This window comes from Hoplias malabaricus, chromosome X2, assembly GCF_029633855.1.
Source record: "Hoplias malabaricus isolate fHopMal1 chromosome X2, fHopMal1.hap1, whole genome shotgun sequence".
NCBI classification, from domain to species: Eukaryota; Metazoa; Chordata; class Actinopteri; order Characiformes; family Erythrinidae; genus Hoplias; species Hoplias malabaricus.
In genome coordinates this window covers 46,066,911-46,084,269 of record NC_089819.1, presented here as the reverse complement: position 1 = coordinate 46,084,269, position 17,359 = coordinate 46,066,911, and the positions used below count along the sequence as shown (strand labels likewise).

At 36.6% G+C, this 17,359-nt stretch overlaps 1 protein-coding gene across 1 annotated transcript; it reads right to left on the bottom strand.

Moving 5' to 3' along the window:
• Positions 1-124: 124 nt before the first annotated feature.
• LOC136676831 (lysophosphatidylcholine acyltransferase 2-like) lies at positions 125-15,318 on the bottom strand. Its single transcript, XM_066654077.1, has 14 exons — positions 15,130-15,318; positions 13,248-13,390; positions 12,113-12,330; positions 10,081-10,193; positions 9,502-9,562; positions 8,391-8,449; positions 6,351-6,385; positions 5,565-5,619; positions 5,284-5,366; positions 5,047-5,172; positions 4,536-4,689; positions 3,866-3,964; positions 3,321-3,462; positions 125-2,551 (listed from the first exon to the last, which is right to left on the bottom strand). Exons 1-14 carry the CDS (start codon positions 15,238-15,240, stop codon positions 2,373-2,375), a joined length of 1,578 nt encoding a protein of 525 aa, XP_066510174.1. The 5' UTR covers positions 15,241-15,318; the 3' UTR covers positions 125-2,372.
• Positions 15,319-17,359: the final 2,041 nt, after the last annotated feature.

Here is a 17,359-nt window from a genome sequence, read left to right as displayed (position 1 = left end):
TCTTTGACCTCTGTGCACTCTGCACTGACCTCTAAGGCTGTTTGAATTGTGATAAAACACATGAACACACACAAAAACTCACACACAAAACACCAAGCGTGAAAACGTTAAAGATCACCCTTCGTTTATTTAACTTCTAGACAAACAACCACTAAATACAAGTTATTTACTGTTTTTGCTGAGAAGAGTAGGTTAAAGATAATCTGAATGCATTTAGAAGGAGAAGGTTAAAGGAGAAAAAGCAAGGAAAAAGCCTCCAGTGTGCAGTTTGTAAACAATACTTTCAAGTTTGAGAAATCTAGCTGTAGTTTAACATACTGACCATTTTGACTGGAAAATAATTAAATGAAAGGGGGTTTCTAAGCTTTACCATTTGCAGATTAGTGCAACAAACCCAACAATAAGACACTGAAGCATCCTTTGAACTATGTTCCTGTCACACAAGACTAATCAACACTCTCAGTCTTCAAGGATAGCACACTGCTGTCACCTGCTGGAAGACCTCAGTATGGGAGCTGTGGTGTTTTCTTGTCTGCTCAGCTGTTCCCATTGCATCTCTCTCCTGTAAGTTCTCTACAGTGGAAAAATATTTCCCTGAACAAGTGTTCAAACAGTGTAACATAAAAGATGCTATAAAAAAGCTTGTTAAAATTCAGTGTATTGTTTATTGCAAAATAAGCACAGTGCTGTGTTAACAAAAAACAGCCCTAATTGCAACCTGCACTTGAGTGGGAGAAGCCCACCCCTGGAACAAGCTGCTTGTGTGTGTTGTGTTGCCTGTTTGCTCACAAATTGGCCTATTTTCAGCCGCTAGCTGAGCATTACACTAAACAAGCAACAGGGACAGAGCGCTAACTCAGCAACATCTCTTCTCAATAGAAATGCAAATACACACAGATGCCGAGCATAAAACAGAACAAAACAAAACAAAAAAAAACCCTTTGATTATTGGAAACTTTCTGTAGCGGAGTCCCTGAGCACAGAGAGAAAAAGAGAAAGAGAAAAAGAAAGTAACAGAAGAGAGTGTTATATATTATATATATTAACGAAAGCATCCTCAGAGCCTCAGGCCCTCAGAGTTCATCTTACTGCCATCTTCTTTTAAAAATATAATCAGTGACCCAATATACAAAGCAATAAAAGAGTTTGGCAAGTGCACACATACTCCATTTGCAACAGCAACTGCTTCTAATTTTCTTGGAAGGCTTTAGACAATATATTAAATCATATATTTCAGGATCAGACACAAGAGCATTAGAAAGGTCAAATACTTATTTTGGAGGATTATTCGGGATCACAAACTTCACTCCAACTCACCCCAAAAATATTCAGAGCTCCATCACTCCAGACAATGTAATTTCACTGCTCCGAACCCAATCTAGCTGGCATTAGCCACTGGGCATTTTGATGTTACGCTCGTGTGAAGCTGCTCCAGAGGATCCTATTTTATTTCAAGCTTTTCTATGAAGATTTTACATTCTTTGCAATCACAATCATGGAATTACAAGAGGTGCAAGCTAATCCTGTTCTGTTTTGCCTGGCATTACCCTCCTAAAAAAGGTACACAGTGTAGTTTCTACAGTGCTAGTTGTGGAATATACAACCACAGAGGCTCTATTTTCAAAAGGTTTTTTGTTTCTTTTGCTTTAAACCTGGCAGCATTTATAGCAGTGGGAGGAGCTATTGAGGGGTCAGGTGCAGGGGTGCTGGTGTAGCAAGGCTACAGGATATGTATAAAGTACATGTGATTTGTCATTTTATTTAGTTTTGTTCAATAAGACTTTGTAGTTTTTAATTAATTAAAATATTTAAAATAAATTTCAGTGACGCTTGGAAGCAAAAGACAGGTATGTGTCTGTGGGGCATGAAAATATTATCTATAAAAGCGGGGCACTGCAGAAAAGAGTTTGGGAGACATTGATTTATATGTTTAATTCCTAACTAATTCCTAACATCTTGTATTTAAACAGTTATGAATCATATTTCATATCTACTTCTCTTATCTTCTAAATATCTTCCAAAAATCATTCCACCAATAAGCAGAATGGTGATATAGAATGCTATAAATAAAACAGCTGAGACAAGCAGCAAATATCTGATGAAATTATATAAACACCAGGTGGATCCAGCTCAACCCAGATTTGCTGAACTGTATATAATAGAGATTTGCAGCCTTTGGAAAAATATTGTGGACATCCAGGTAAGACGTAGTTACACTGTACACGGCTAAGGCACATGTTAAGCTGAAATAGGCAGAATTTCTTTTGCTGGGGAAGGTTGTGTTTAAAATAAAATTTAAAAAATCTTTCCAGTGATGTTCTACACATTTCACAGGTTCAAGAGTGCAGTAGGATGGACACTGCCTATTGCTATTAGTCTTCTTTCTTGTCTGAGTCTTCCTGGTGGTCGTTAGGTGAAACCATACAGCAGTGGGAGAAGGAGTCCGAGTCTGGACCTTCTGCCTGGAGCCCTTGGTATCGCTGGAGCTCAATGTATGTGGTGAAGAGTTTAGCATACTCAGGGTGGGTGAGAGCAAAGGAGCGGAACTCATCTAAAGTAAAGACAGAAGAGTTTAATTAATATTGTTATGATTCATTACAGCAAATGCATTTTGTAATAGTCAAGATACGGTGTGCGTCATTATTTTGTATATTGTTGTACATGTGCATTTTTTTTAAATATCAAAATGGTGGCAGTAACACAGAAACAAAGTGACAAACAAATATGTTGCACACTTTTTTTCACTTTAAATATATTTCCAGTGACACTGTTTTCTCTAAATTGCGAATTCCTTTAGCTGTCCAAATACTGCATATACGCTACAAACAAGCTGACACACTAAAATAATATTGTATATTGCCTCCTCCAGGGTGTGTTCCCACCTTGCGCCCAGTGATTCTGGGTGGGTCCTGGGCCCACCGTGACCATGAACTGGATAAGCGCTTACAGACAATGAAGAAATTAATTAATAATATATATTATAACCTTAACCCTAATCTTAACCTTAATATATAACAACACTAACTAATCACACTATAATCCACATTTGGCAAAAGCTTTCTTGTTTGTATAAATCTTAGCTGCATGTTGAAATATTCACATGTTGACCCCCTGTATGGATTTGTAATAAAGAAAATTGAGATAGTCTGAAGAAATATACTAAAATTCTAAAATGTATCTCAAAATGCTATATTTGGCCCATAGGGGATAACTGCTTGGAAGCAGAGTTCTTATTATGGCCATGATGCTGAACTACACTGCAGAATAACTTCAGAGATCTATTAGCACAGCTTGGTTCCTGAGATCAATTTACTACTTACCATATGTGATATGTCCTGATCCATCGGCATCAATCTCATTAAAGAGTGTAGAAACATTGAGGTCACATACACCCAGAGCAGAGCGCAGTAAGCAAGCAAATTCCTCTCTTGTGATGTTGTTATCCTCATCTATATCAAACAACTATAGTGAGAGATGACAGCATTAGTGTTGAGTATAATTCATATTTACCTTCAGTTTTATATAAATAATTAACAGTAAAAAAAAAGAAGCTATAACCTGAAAAGGCAAACCAAAACTAAGCAATATAAATATAATTTTTAATCTCTTATATTTATATTGTTATATTTTTAACCTGATATATCTAACTTATTTTTTTAAATAAACAACAAAAAACTGCATTTGTATTAGCCCTATACTTTGTGACCCTTAAAACACTTTAACTCATGCCTGGCATTGGTCAAGATCAGCTGATTTAGAGCTTCCCATTCTGTTTACAATGTCAGTGAGTGTACACTAAAATTGCCAAATTCAATCATTAGAAAGTGTTTTAATACAAACTAATATGCCATTAGTAGGTGGGTACCTTAAATGCCGTCTGTATGACCTCTTCAGTGTTAGCTGGTCGACATAACACTGTAACACCAATGACGTACTCTCTGAAATCAATGGTGCCATCTCCGTCCTACAATAATACACACAAAACCAAATTTTAGTATTGCGTCTTTTAGTAAGATGGATAGAAGGAGACCTGAAATCCAATAATCATTTTGTCTTATTAATCTATTAATATAAAGGAACACTTGGTAAGATTTGGGTTTTGTGTTTCTGGGGCTCTCCCTAGGAAAATTAATTTTTACAGAACTGTACTGAATCCAGGGGGAATGGGAAGGAGGGGGATAATATCCTACCCTCTTCCAAAAGTTATATAGTGCAGGTTCTGCAGTGCCGAGCCCAGAGTAGCAAAGACAGAGGCTGTGGTCTCCTTATTACAAATCAGTGGATTATAACAATGACTTTGAATATTGCAATGTGCAATTATCTGTCATTGTACAACGTACAACAAAATGTGTCTTCCGCCTTTTACTCATCTATGGCTGAGCGCAGTTGGGTTCAGTGCAGTAGATGTAATTTAAGGTAAAAATATTATGTAGTGTTCCTTTAATGAATACATTTCTGACTTTCAGTTGTGACTGTCAGTTACATAAACATAAAACACTGTTTTATAAAAGGTTACACAAAAACAACATACATACCCTGTCAAACAGAGCAAAGAGCTCCTGAAGAACTGGACTGATGGGCAGTTTGAGGAACTCAGCAAACTCCTCAATTCTGATTCGGCCTCCTTTGCACGAGCTTGCTATGGCCGAAAAATTCTCCAGTTCTTTCTTGACATTGTCCCATTTCAGACTAGAGGAGGCACAGAGACAAGCATTTAAGATTACTATGAAGATATTTAATAAAAAATAATGAATACAAAATTCAATATTAACTCATTTGAAATTAGTTGAATAACTTTCTGTTTATTTGCCTTGACACAGATTTTACGCTGGATGCCTTTCTTAATGCAATTTTATCCAGGCTTCTGAGCAACACTTTAAAAGCATCTGTGTGTACCCCATATAGCTGGGACAATCAATTCACCAACACTTATTGGACTTTTGTAGAATCCAATAAGTGCAAGAGTTTTTTGAAAAAAAAAAGTTCTCTAGAACACAAAAAATAAAGTGTCCAGAACAGTGGTAAGCACTGGACCATTTTCCATACTCAAGCTTTCTGCTAATCTTTGTGAACTCCACTAGTCCTGCCTCCATGGGAAGGGTCAGCTCCCCCGCAGAGATCATCAGACGACAGTCCTCAAAAGTGTGATCAGTTACTGGAAGGCGCAATGACCTGGCAACACACATAGGATAAAATCATCAGTACAGTCAGACTTCAGCACGTATGACGTGGTTCAGTATAAACTGGTTGTCTGTGTTAAATAGGGAAATCTCCTGTTCTTACTCAGACATTAGACTCCTCACTGAATGAGCAAACTTATGGGCATTCTTCTTCTCCTCTTCTGTTGGAACGTATGGTGGGAGAAACTAAAACACACAGAGAGAAGCCTGTGTTTAAAAAGCTGTTGCACAAACCGTGTATTAATTACACTGTACATTCAAATGTATGTTTAATTTTAATTTTAATCCCTCTGATGCCACTAGCATGTAATGCTACTGAAAAGTTTAGACAGCCCTTCAAAAGCAGAAGCTAGAACAGAGAAGTAGATACCTGAGGTGGCTAACCTCAATCTCCACCAATGTATAAAGTTGACAAAGTGTAAGAAGAAGCAGGGTCCCCCTGCAACAGGAAGTAACAGAGATGTTAGCTCACCTTCAAAGACTCTCTTAAGATTTCTATTCACATTAATTTTACAGCATTCAATTAAGGCCCAGGAAATGGTAAAGTATTTGAAGAAAATTCTAATAATTCTAATCATGTACTAGCAGCAGGTACCATGTGCATTCAAATATATGTAAACACCCCTTACAATTACTGAATACACTTGACATCAGTAATAACTGAATACAACATCATCCTACAACAATGTCCAAGCATTTATTCTTCGACTTCCAAAGAGGCACTTGGTAAGCAGGTGCCTAGAATCCTTTAGACACATAATGTTGCCCAGATACAGCTGAAATTCTGGCTAACAAACCAGATTTGATTGAACTGTTTCACCCCCTTTAGGCCTCTGTCAACAGACAAGAGCTAAAATCAAGTGTTGCACACTGAATAAATATATATACACTGTTTATTATATAAGTAAATCACAGTAGATTCATTCCCTGAAATGGATTAAACGGATAAGATAATGATGAAAGTAGATTTCTAATATCTTGAGAAATATTATCAGGTCTTTAGTTACTAAGCAAACTGAGAGGGTGGCTTCAGTTTTGACTTTTTATACAGAAGCGTCGTCTTGATATTGTGATGATAAACTTAAGTGTGAGTCATGAAATGGGTTTCATTCTTGGGATTATTTTTATGAGTGAAATTCACTTCATGATTTAACAATGTTCAGCACTTACAATTTGGGGCCTTGCCACGTCCATGTTACTGTGTCCTGAAGAAGAGAGAATGAAGATAAATTGCCATTATGAAAATGAACTGTTCTCTGTTTCAGTTCAGTACCACAGAGTAAAAACACACATGTATAACCTTAAACAGAATCTGCCTTTGAAACTTTTTCATTTTTTCCCTTAAAATCACAGAAATTGATGGATACCCAGATTCAAGTCCCAGCCCCCCTCAAAATATACAAAACAAAAAGTCCCACTGGATGACAAACAGCAAAATTCCTGACATTCTGTGAGCTTGTCAGTGCTAAACTCCCTGCAGTTTAACCAGATAAGACTCAGTTTAATCAGTAAACCTGATCCACTTTTGAAAGCATGTGGAGGGTTTTTCATGGACAAGTCTAACTCAGACAATTCCCACTATTTAAATTTTTTTATACAAGGAAATAAGTGAAGTTACTGATAAGTATCCAGGATTTGTTTTTCTGATTGCAAAGAAGGCACGTCTTTCTGAATCTGAATGAAATACATCTACGTAATATTGTTTTTACGACTCCTCTGCTTTTGCTTTTTTTTATGACTCCTTTTATACTGTTTACATTGCATGATCGGTTTACATGCAGTTTCCTATATGAAAAGCACTTCCTATACAATTAGATTTACTTTGACATGAAATTTGTAGATGAGAATAAAACATACACTAACGTGATTTTTAATTTAACAATTGACTTTTTCATACAACTGTATGTTTTAATGTGTCCATGTGTCCTGCTAAGGAGCCAATATTTGAGCACTGAGAAACATTTTCACTTAGCATTTTAGGAAAATAAAATTGATTCAAATAGTCAACACTGCATCTATTTGGGAGCACTCTTTCTGTGTGGTTTATATTATTGAGTATAGCATTAATTAGAAAATGTGGTGTGCTCAACATATGAAGACCTAGTTACCGTTTGTCATGTGGAAATGTGGATGAGGTTATTCACAATAACAAACCTCTTATAAGTATATGACTCATTAGCCTCTTACTGAAACAAAAATGGTCCTTCTAAGGCTTCACAGCAAAAAAACCCTTTAAAGAAAACTAGGCAGTCTTTTGGTTTTTTGTTTATACTCTACACTGAACTAAAAAGTGTTAAGAATGGGGAGGGCATGGGAATTGTTTCCTACCAGGCCCCAAATTTACAGAGCCCTCCAGTAATAAGAGCCAATCAGATTGCTGGTTATGTAAATACAGTAAAGTAAACTGCAACTGCAAATGTCATTTGGGAGTTTATTTAAAATATGCATTTAGTTTTTTTCTAAATCTTTGTTTTATTTGTACATTTTATTTGAAATGAAGAAAGGACAGTTTATTTAGAGTATTTGTTATTTATAATTATTCATAAATCTTGTTAAAATATATTGAAATGTAATTGAAATTTAGTTTAAATAATTTGATTTGACATTCAGTTGTTAACTACATTAAATGATGCTATAATTATACTATAAATATATATATATATATATATATATACACACACACACACACACACACACACACACACACACCATTTTAATGTAAATGATATGGCACTGATTATAATGCAATTTATACATTAGCTTCTGAACCTTGTCTTTAGAAAGTTTTCTCTAACTGGACCTTAATGAATTTGAATTAATTACCCTTGCTTTAGAGTGTAGCTTTTAAGCTAGTTCATAAAACCGGTAACTACATTGTATACATAGTTTTTATATGTAATATCTAACAATGTTATACATCATTTTATATCTGTACACATAAAAGAACCCAAAAACATAAATAGAAAATATAGTGAATAAATTGTTATTGCACCCCCCTATAAAAAATCAGCTATTTAAGATATTAATTTTTCATTTGAACACATCAACTTCATTTTACAATGTGAAAGAACAACGTTGTCATCTCTTGTAAAGTTACACATTTTTGGACAGTGTAGAATGAAGTATAGATATTAGGAAATTCCGTATTTGAAAGGGTCAGTGTTGGCAATGCATTTAAAATCACAGTTTAAATTGTTGCAAGTCACTCACCAGCTTATTCTTGTACCTTATAATCACAGGCTGAACAGCAACTCCTGGTGTAAAGGCACCTGCAAAGGCAAACAGAGAGAAACACACAGTCATTTGCAAAATATATTTTTTGCTTATTTTGGCATACAGTTTCTATTTATTTGTTCAGCCTATAGATAAAATATAAAACGTGATTTTTTTATAACGTGCCTTAATTTTAGCAAAGACCACATTTTATAGTTAATTCTCCAGTAAATAAACAGTAATGGTGCAATGAACAGGTTATCTGTAAAGGACAGGTTAACGTATTGTAACCTAGAAAAATCAACAAAGCATGCAGTTTAACACAGGCTTTCTTTCATTCTCTTTCACACTCTCCTTCTCATGGTTTAAACACATTCACACCCAGTGAGCTCATAGTTCAAATTCAATGAGACAAAGCCCACAGAGGTTAACACATTCTCCATCCGAGGACAGAGGCTGGGTATCAGTGAACATACATTGTTGCTGTGAATCAGTCAAAGAGCCCATCGATCATACTGTGTCCTAGATTACAGAATCCTATTTATCATACTATAGAGTATGGTCAGTCAATAATTGCTGATTACTTAGCTTTTTCTATGTAGTTAATATGGTTTGTGACTGAAGCCTTAGGTTAAATTAATTCAATAAATATCAGCACCAACGAATCATCCTGAATGCCTGCAATGCTAAAATGTTCTAAATATGATTTTCACTGTTTTAAGTTACAGGAAGGAAGTGGTTGGTCTGTTGGTCATATCTCTAGATATGAAATCACTTTTCGTTTGTGTGTTCCTGTTTTTGATACCCTTCGTAAACAGCATAATGTCTGATTCTGTAAGCAAAACAAAGTGCTTCATTCAGATTCCCAGCCTTCTTCCTTTTTATACATTTGCATATTTGCACGGAAGGCAAATTGCTCCACTAGTTTGTATGAATTATTCTTGTTTAAAATTATGTCATTATTATAATCATTTCCTTTAAGCTTTGCATAACACACCCATAAAATATATACACCTTTCTACTGGAAATCTAGTGCATTATTTGTGTGACTATACTGCACTACATAGGTAGTATGGAGCCATTTGTGATGCAACCTTTGTCTTCTTACCTTGTTTGAATGTAATGAGACAGGATCTGTTTGTGCATGTTCCTTCAGGAAAAATCAATATCTAAAACAAACAACCAAACAGTCAAGAAAACCAATAAATGAAGCTGCTTTTTTGTATAATTTAAAAAACATTGTATGTAGAAAGAAATCAATCCATAATGGTTGGAAATTGTTGCTGTCCAAAGAAAAAGATATATCTACATTTTTGTAGATTATTATTTTACTACATTATTTGAACACAGCAGCTGTCCTTATCACTGTGTGAAATTTTAATGATGAATGGACCAATAGAAATGCTCTAAAATGGAACTCGGAATAAAATCTTTTACATTGACTTCCACTGAAAATTAAACTTCCTATGGTAAAATGTGGGCAAAGTAAGAACTGTCAGGTCTTCATTCACACTATTCAGAAACACAGCTCTCCAAAGTAATTTCCTGCTTTCGAAACATGTAGACTGAACTCTGAAATTCCCTTTTCTAAACAGGTTGTGAAACTCTGGCCTCTTTAAATTACACCATATAGTGTTATGTTGCCAAAAATTATGCATTACAACACAAAACAGTCACTTGAACTGACTTGTGGCCAGCGGCCTCCAGATTTGGCACGTTTGCTGATCTCTAGGATGGTGTTTTTGCGTGAGTCTGGATCTTGGCGTGACACAAGCATAGGCTGAAGGCATCGCAGGAACCCTGAAACATATGACACAAGCTTCAAACACAGTCTGTAAAACCTGTATTGTTAAATTTGATACATTACTCCATGAGATTTTTAGATTATGTGTTTTTATGGTATAAAATAAATTGATGCTGCTAAGTTGCAAAGCCTACAGCTCTGTTCATTATGTAAATTGCTTCAGGTTATCTGAAATACAGCTGCTAATTAATAATTCTGGACTAGGGTGTTATATGTTCAATATATTTATTCAATATTTTATAATAATGAATGCCATATTAATGACAGCATATTGACTTTTTTTATTAAAAGTGTCTACATTTTAAAAATAAAACGTTAGGTTTTGAGAGGCAGGGTAATGATGCTCTTAACTCTTGGACAGAGGCTTCTTTAAATGGCAATGCTGTAAATACACTGCATATTTTTTCCCAAGTGGTGTTAACTTAAAACTTATTTTTTCAAAGCAGGTAAAAACATATGATGAACTGGACAATTTTGACTAAACAAACCTGTGTGAAGGTTTTTCCAGGGTTAAAGAGGATTTCGTCAGTTTATGGGTGAATCATTTCATGAAAAAAGAGACTTCTTTCCTTTAAATTAGGCCATTCAAGCATCTGACAGCATATATAGACATGGACAAATTAGTTGGTACCCCTACAGCTAACTGAAACATTTTATCCACATATAACTGCATGCATTTGATATGTCATAGTCCAAAGTAAACAAGTGTGAAAAGAGATATATCGTTGATTGTTCAATGGCCTGGACATATTTGTTGTTATTATTAGAAATAAATGATAAACCAGCAGATTACAGTAATATTTCAAACTAACTAACTAGCTTTAATTAGTATCAGCCATGAAAACTATTTAAATGGAGAAGAGTTGCCACTCTGCTGGTTTGTATCATCATATGCATAACATGGATCAGAGAAAGCAACAAAGAAAGCTGTCTGAGGAAATTATAAAGATGGTGCGCAACAGCAGCGTCACAGGCAAAACAAGGCCATTGGCTTCGATGGGAGAATCTAGAGAAGAGGAAGATTTCCTGGCAAGAATTGTGGGCAATGGAGGCAAGCCGTATTAAGTTTTTGCTGGGAGCAACTTATGACGGATAGTTTATTTACATTTATATTTCTTTATAAACTTAACAGTCCCATTTGAGGATGCAGTAAATGAAGTATTTGAAAGGAAGAAGCTGAAGTACGCGGAGGCTGAGGTGAGGGAACGTGGGTTGCAGGCACATGTAAGACCGGTGGAGATGTGTTTTAAGGGATTTTTTAGCCAAGTCTGCCACATCCCTGCTTGTGCTGTTCGGCTGTTGGATGCTGTTGGATAAGCGGTTACAGATAATGAATGAATGAATGAATATTCTTGGCAATATGACAAAACACTGAAAAATACTTTAAATTCAAGGCCAGACTACTGCAACACAATCCAAGAAGACACGTTGGTAGGTTGATTGGCGCCTCAAAAATGACTATAGGTGTGAGCGTGAGTGAATGTGTGAGTGTGTGTCAACCCTTCAGGGTGTGTTCCCATCTTGCGCCCAGTGATTCCGGGTAGGCTCCAGGCCCACCGCAACCCTGAATTGGATAAACGGTTACAGACAATGAATGAATGAATGAATGAATGAGTTCATGTATGTAATGATTCTTGCCTTGCGCCCAGTGTTTCCAGGTATGGACCCACCGAGACCCTGAAATCTATAAGAGATTGCAGACTATGTATGAATGAATAAATTAATGTAACGATGTAAGCATTGGCATTGCTAATATATTTGATATTCATTCTTGAATTTCCCAGTTGTGTTCAGTAAAAGGAATCCCACAGGTCAAGCCTGTACAGCACCAGCAATGATATACTAGAATTCCACAATTGATGATAATAGAAGTCTATAAAGAAAGTCAGACCACCAAAAGCAATTGTACACTCACGGCCAAAAATGGGGGTGGCCAGAGTCTCGATGCGGGACACGATGGAGGGCAGTCCAGCCACAACACAGACTATGGCATCAAAGAATGAGGAATGAGGAGCCACGGCCAGAATTGGAGCCTCAGCACTACTGGCCTGCCTTCCCTTCACCACCACATGAAATCCCATTGCAAAGAAATACAGCCGGCCTAGAAACACCAGCACTGTACGACACAAAAACCTACAAAGAAACACACATTCAAACAATTCATGCTGTATTATGTGAAAGTTGATCATTAGACATAGTCCTTAAACATTATATTGCATTCCATGTTGGTTATGACGTATGTGCATATAACACAACTAATTGATTGAGAAATTAAAAACAGAACTAAGAACAACCAAACACAGCCATATGCAATTTGGCCCAGTCTAGATACCATACATGTGCACTGATAAATTTAATTTAATAAAATGCACACAGTTTGTTTAAATATATAGCAAACTATTATACCATGGTATAATTTTAAATATTTGTTAGCAGATGTAAAATGTTTCACTTCTTATCTGAGAAGCTAATCAAGACACAAACAGCACAACAAACAAGCTATACAATTCTTGCAAGTGCCAACATTTTGTGTACCATTTACTTTTCCATGTGTATTATTCCAATTTTAAATATTTTCATGCTGCTTTTTATTTTAGTTAAATGTTCTGCTGATCTTTATTTCTCTGTACTTTTGTATCTTGGTTTCTTTTGTGTGGCAAGTGCTTTCTCTTGTTAATTTGCCAGCACATGCATCTACACTGTTTCTGAATGAGTTTTTTAGGCCAAGCCAGTATTTGATTAAACATTAGACAGTAAAAACATATATAATCATGTCAGAGCCGAATAATCTTCCACAATTTTTGATGCAAACCATGTGGAATACTCTAGAAGTTATATTAACTTCTTAGAAATAAATATTTTTTTAACACAAAAAGTTATTATTTTTGGAGAAATTAGCATTTAGATGACCTGTCTCCATAACCTGTTTATTACATGGTTCAAGACCAATTAATAACATGCCTAAAGGTTGTTGATGTCTAATAATATGGATAATATGCTGTTCATATTAAGTATTTCTGGTGGACAATAAATCATGACTTAGTATTTACCTCCTCCAGCCAGTCATGGGCGTCATTTCTCCTTTCAGAGGACGGTTGAAGGTTATCAAAGCAGCAACAGGCCACATTACCATCAGAACCAGAACCATGAAGATGGAGCGCAGCGGTATGAGAATGAGTCCCTGGAGAAAACACTATAACAGACATGAGGTTAAGAACAGCAAAACAAATTACTACTAATTGTGTTGGTTACAATTAGTTCACACCACATAAACATAGTACAGACAGAGCAAGTGTTAAAAATATGGGCATGGCCTAGTTTTTAAAGAGCAGGATCTACAATACAATAGGGCTCTACACTTCAGGAAAGGCTGTAGATTAGTTGCTGGAACACTTGTGGTGATTAAAAGGCTTTTAGCCAAAAGAGCATTAGTGAGTTTTGGATCATAAACACCATTTGAAGTCATTTCCGTGGCATTGAAAATAGCTCAGTCGCTCCAGAGAACATTTGATTAATATTCAGTTTTTTGTTCTGTTCATCAAGCAGCACTAAGTAGTATTTTACCTTAAATTACAGCTTCAAAATCATTATGATGTTGCACTAAACCTATAATAGGGAGAATAACTCCTGTGTTGTTGCTACTCAGGGCTCGGCACTGCAGAAAACACACTATGTATCTTTTGGAAGAGGGTAGGAATCACCTCCTTTGATTTCAGGACAGTGATGTAAACATGAATAGGTTGTTTTACGAGAAATGTACAAACATAAAAATCACAATGTAGGTTGGATGTGATGCTCATGTTATGGAGTGATTAGCTGCAATCAAAAGTGTCTTATTCTCCAGACACCCTTTAACTGAAAAACAATGAAAGCTCACTTAAGTACTGAGATATACAACTTGTTTGCTAGCAGTTGGATCAACCTCGATAAGGTGCTCCAAGATGACTGTCGTGTCTTTTCCTGTCTATTTTATTGTCCTGTGGAATAGTGGAGCAACAAAAAACATTCAACACCTCTTCAATGTTAACATTACGTTTGTTTAAATAAGGTAACGTTAGTTTTAAGTGCATCACCAGTGAACACCCACAGCACTGAGCAAAAGAAAATATTCACTCTTCATAGACCACACAATCAGGCCAGCTTTACTTTCAACCTGAAATGGTGCAGTGTGGCTTCTGCTAAACCATTTAACGGGACACTGGCGAATTTAAAGTTGGTTTCAGCCACATGAGACTATGAGAAGTGAGCGCTGGTAATAAATTAATGTAAAAGAAACCACTAAATTCGAAACTACTGAAAAGGAAGCTGCCTTCATCCTCGTCCTAACAGAAAATAGTGGTCACAAGCTGTTGTACTGCTGTTTATCAATCAAATTCTAGCATTTTCTTCCTCATGAAACACAACTTTAGGAAACTGATAGAAGATCTACAAAGTTACACGCAGCAGAAGGGGGAGCCTATGAGGTAAAATATTTTGATTAGTGTTCCTTTAAGGACCTCCACCTTCATTCAGTACCTGAATTAATTCAGTACATTTGTGAATAGTTGGCAGGACTGGTTCCTTGGGTTTTTGACGTCAGAAACCCTGTCTGATTAAATTTGCCCATTTTAGACAGTGAAACACAGTTTCAAAGCCGAAATGCTTGCTAATTACACCACTTCTAGCATATAAAAATAACACAACAAGGTAAAATAATCACCAGCTAAATTCACAATGAGGTACTTCGCTTAATCTAAAGCTACACTGCTGTTTATGTTATAGTAGAGTTCACGGATGGCCAAAGGCTTTCCTCGGATTAGATTAACTGTGACCAGTCAGTGGACACACTTACAATAACAGTCCCGCCTTCAGTGCTATTCTCAGCACAGCATTCTGTCAACACACAAACGTGCAGAGATGTAAAGAATGAAAGAAGAACTGCTCAGTACTCACTCTAATTTTCTCTTTTTTGTTCAGTTTGGTGTCCAGCACAAAGGGGTTCAGAACGGCGGGGAGCAGCAGAGACTGCTGCCGCGGTAAAGTGAACACTCTCTGGAAAGACATGGCCGAGAACACCGCGCATCTGTTTCAAGTATAACTCTCGGCTACAAACCCGAAACTTCCTCCATCAGCATCTCGAACACTTACGAAATGTGGGGCGCTACCTTCCTCAGATAGAATCGCTCACTGTGTCAGATACGGCTCTTTACCGCCCTCCACAATCCCACACCTCTTCGCTGTTCAGAAGAATCCTCGTCAGAGCTGCAGTAACACATTCTCACAGCCTGGGGACGCCCTTTCACTGCCTAAAATAATACTCTACACCCGCCACTTTGTAGTTCCACAGTTACTGATTAGTCAATCTCTTTCTCTGGAGACTTTGTAAGCTCCTTTTCACCCTGTTTTTAAATGGACTACCATCATGTATTATTTAGATAACACCAGGCTATCTGATCCACTTTAACCCCCTTAACACTGAATAACAACCTGCCCTCTGGTGAGCCTGACCATTGTAAAACAGATTAAGGGGCAAACAACAAATGTAGAGCAACAGATGGACTACAGTCTTTAGTTGTATTAGTGGCTGGATTTATGTTTGATTTTGTCCAAAACATTTTTAGGTCTTAATATTTGCAGTTGGTAATGCTGCTGCATAACTCCATAACATCCCCACTTTGGGTCAATGTAGGGTGACCAGACGTCCTCTTTTACCCGAACATGTCCTCTTTTTTAGACTTAAAAAATGTCCGAGCGGAATTTCACAAACGTCCGGGATTTTGTTTTTCTAGAGTTTACATAGAATTTCGAGAAGCGTTTCGTTCTCAAACTAGTCCCGCCCTCCCCTACTCCGATTGGTTCGCTTGAGTGAGAAGGGGGCGTGGTGAAGTAGCCTAAAATCTTCTGATTGGACGGTCTGACTGTAGAGCTACCGTTATTGGTCGATAAGCTTCTCTGTAAAAATTTAATTGGTGAAATGTCGTTCATCAGTGCTTTTTTAAGGTTGAAAATTAAAACCACATTCAAACATAGACGTTTAAAAGACGACTAACAAATTTACATTAAAGACGTCCTTTTAAAGCCGTTTTAAGGCCGTCGATTCAACATACATGAATGCCATTTGATTAACTTTTTGTTATGGTCGAAATTGTATTGTTAGACAGCTAACCGTCACATTAAAACATCCTTTTTGTACATGATCTCTGTTTCATTTATACATTTTCATGCTTGAAAATAAATGATGAAAAGCTTATCAGAAAAACAATCCTGCTGAAAAAAACATTTAAAAACCATTAGAAAATGTTTTTTCATGGTTTCCAATACTTTAATGGGGATTGGCTTAACGGTTTCCACTAGGTATTTTACATGAAATTCCAGTAGATTCCATTTAGAATTTTCATGGTTCCTACTGGTTTTAATGGTGTCTACATCTAATAGTAAACCATTAGCACTTAATGGTTCCTAATTATTTGACTGTTATTTCTCTAATAATTCCATTATGTAACACTTCTATTAGCATTTAATTATACCTGCTGGTTCCCAATCCCAACTGAAAATACACCCATAGGTAAAAGTAAAACATTTATAAACATATTTGCAAAATTTTGTAATTTGCCCAAGAATGTGTGCCTCAAACATGCGTCACACAATTACATGTATAAATGTATTTAAAAATATATATTTAGGGTGGCACAGCAAGTAGTGTCGCAGTCACACAGCTCCAGGGACCTGGGGTTCGAGTCCTGCTCCGGGTGACTGTCTGTGAGGAGACGATGTGTTCTCTCCGTGTCCGTGTGGGTTTCCTCCGGGTGCTCTGGTTTCCTCCCACAGTCTGTTGGTTTGTGGATCGGCTACTTGTGAGTGTGTGTTGCCCTGTGCAGGACTGGCGCCCCCTCCAGGGTGTATTCCCACCTTGCGCCCAATGATTCCAGGTAGACTCTGGACCCACCACGAACCTAAATTGGATAAGCGGTTACAGATAATGAATGAATGAATAAATGAAACTAAAAATTTACATACTAAGAAAATTAAGTACAGATTTGATCAAAGTACAGAGAGTACAAAACCTTGTCACTGGGGCTGTACCTTTTTTAGGTACAATACAGTACCTTTCAGTGTAAGTTCTTTTATTTAGCCATGTTTTGGTACTAGTTAATATACTGGAAACCCAAAGGGGTTAAAATGT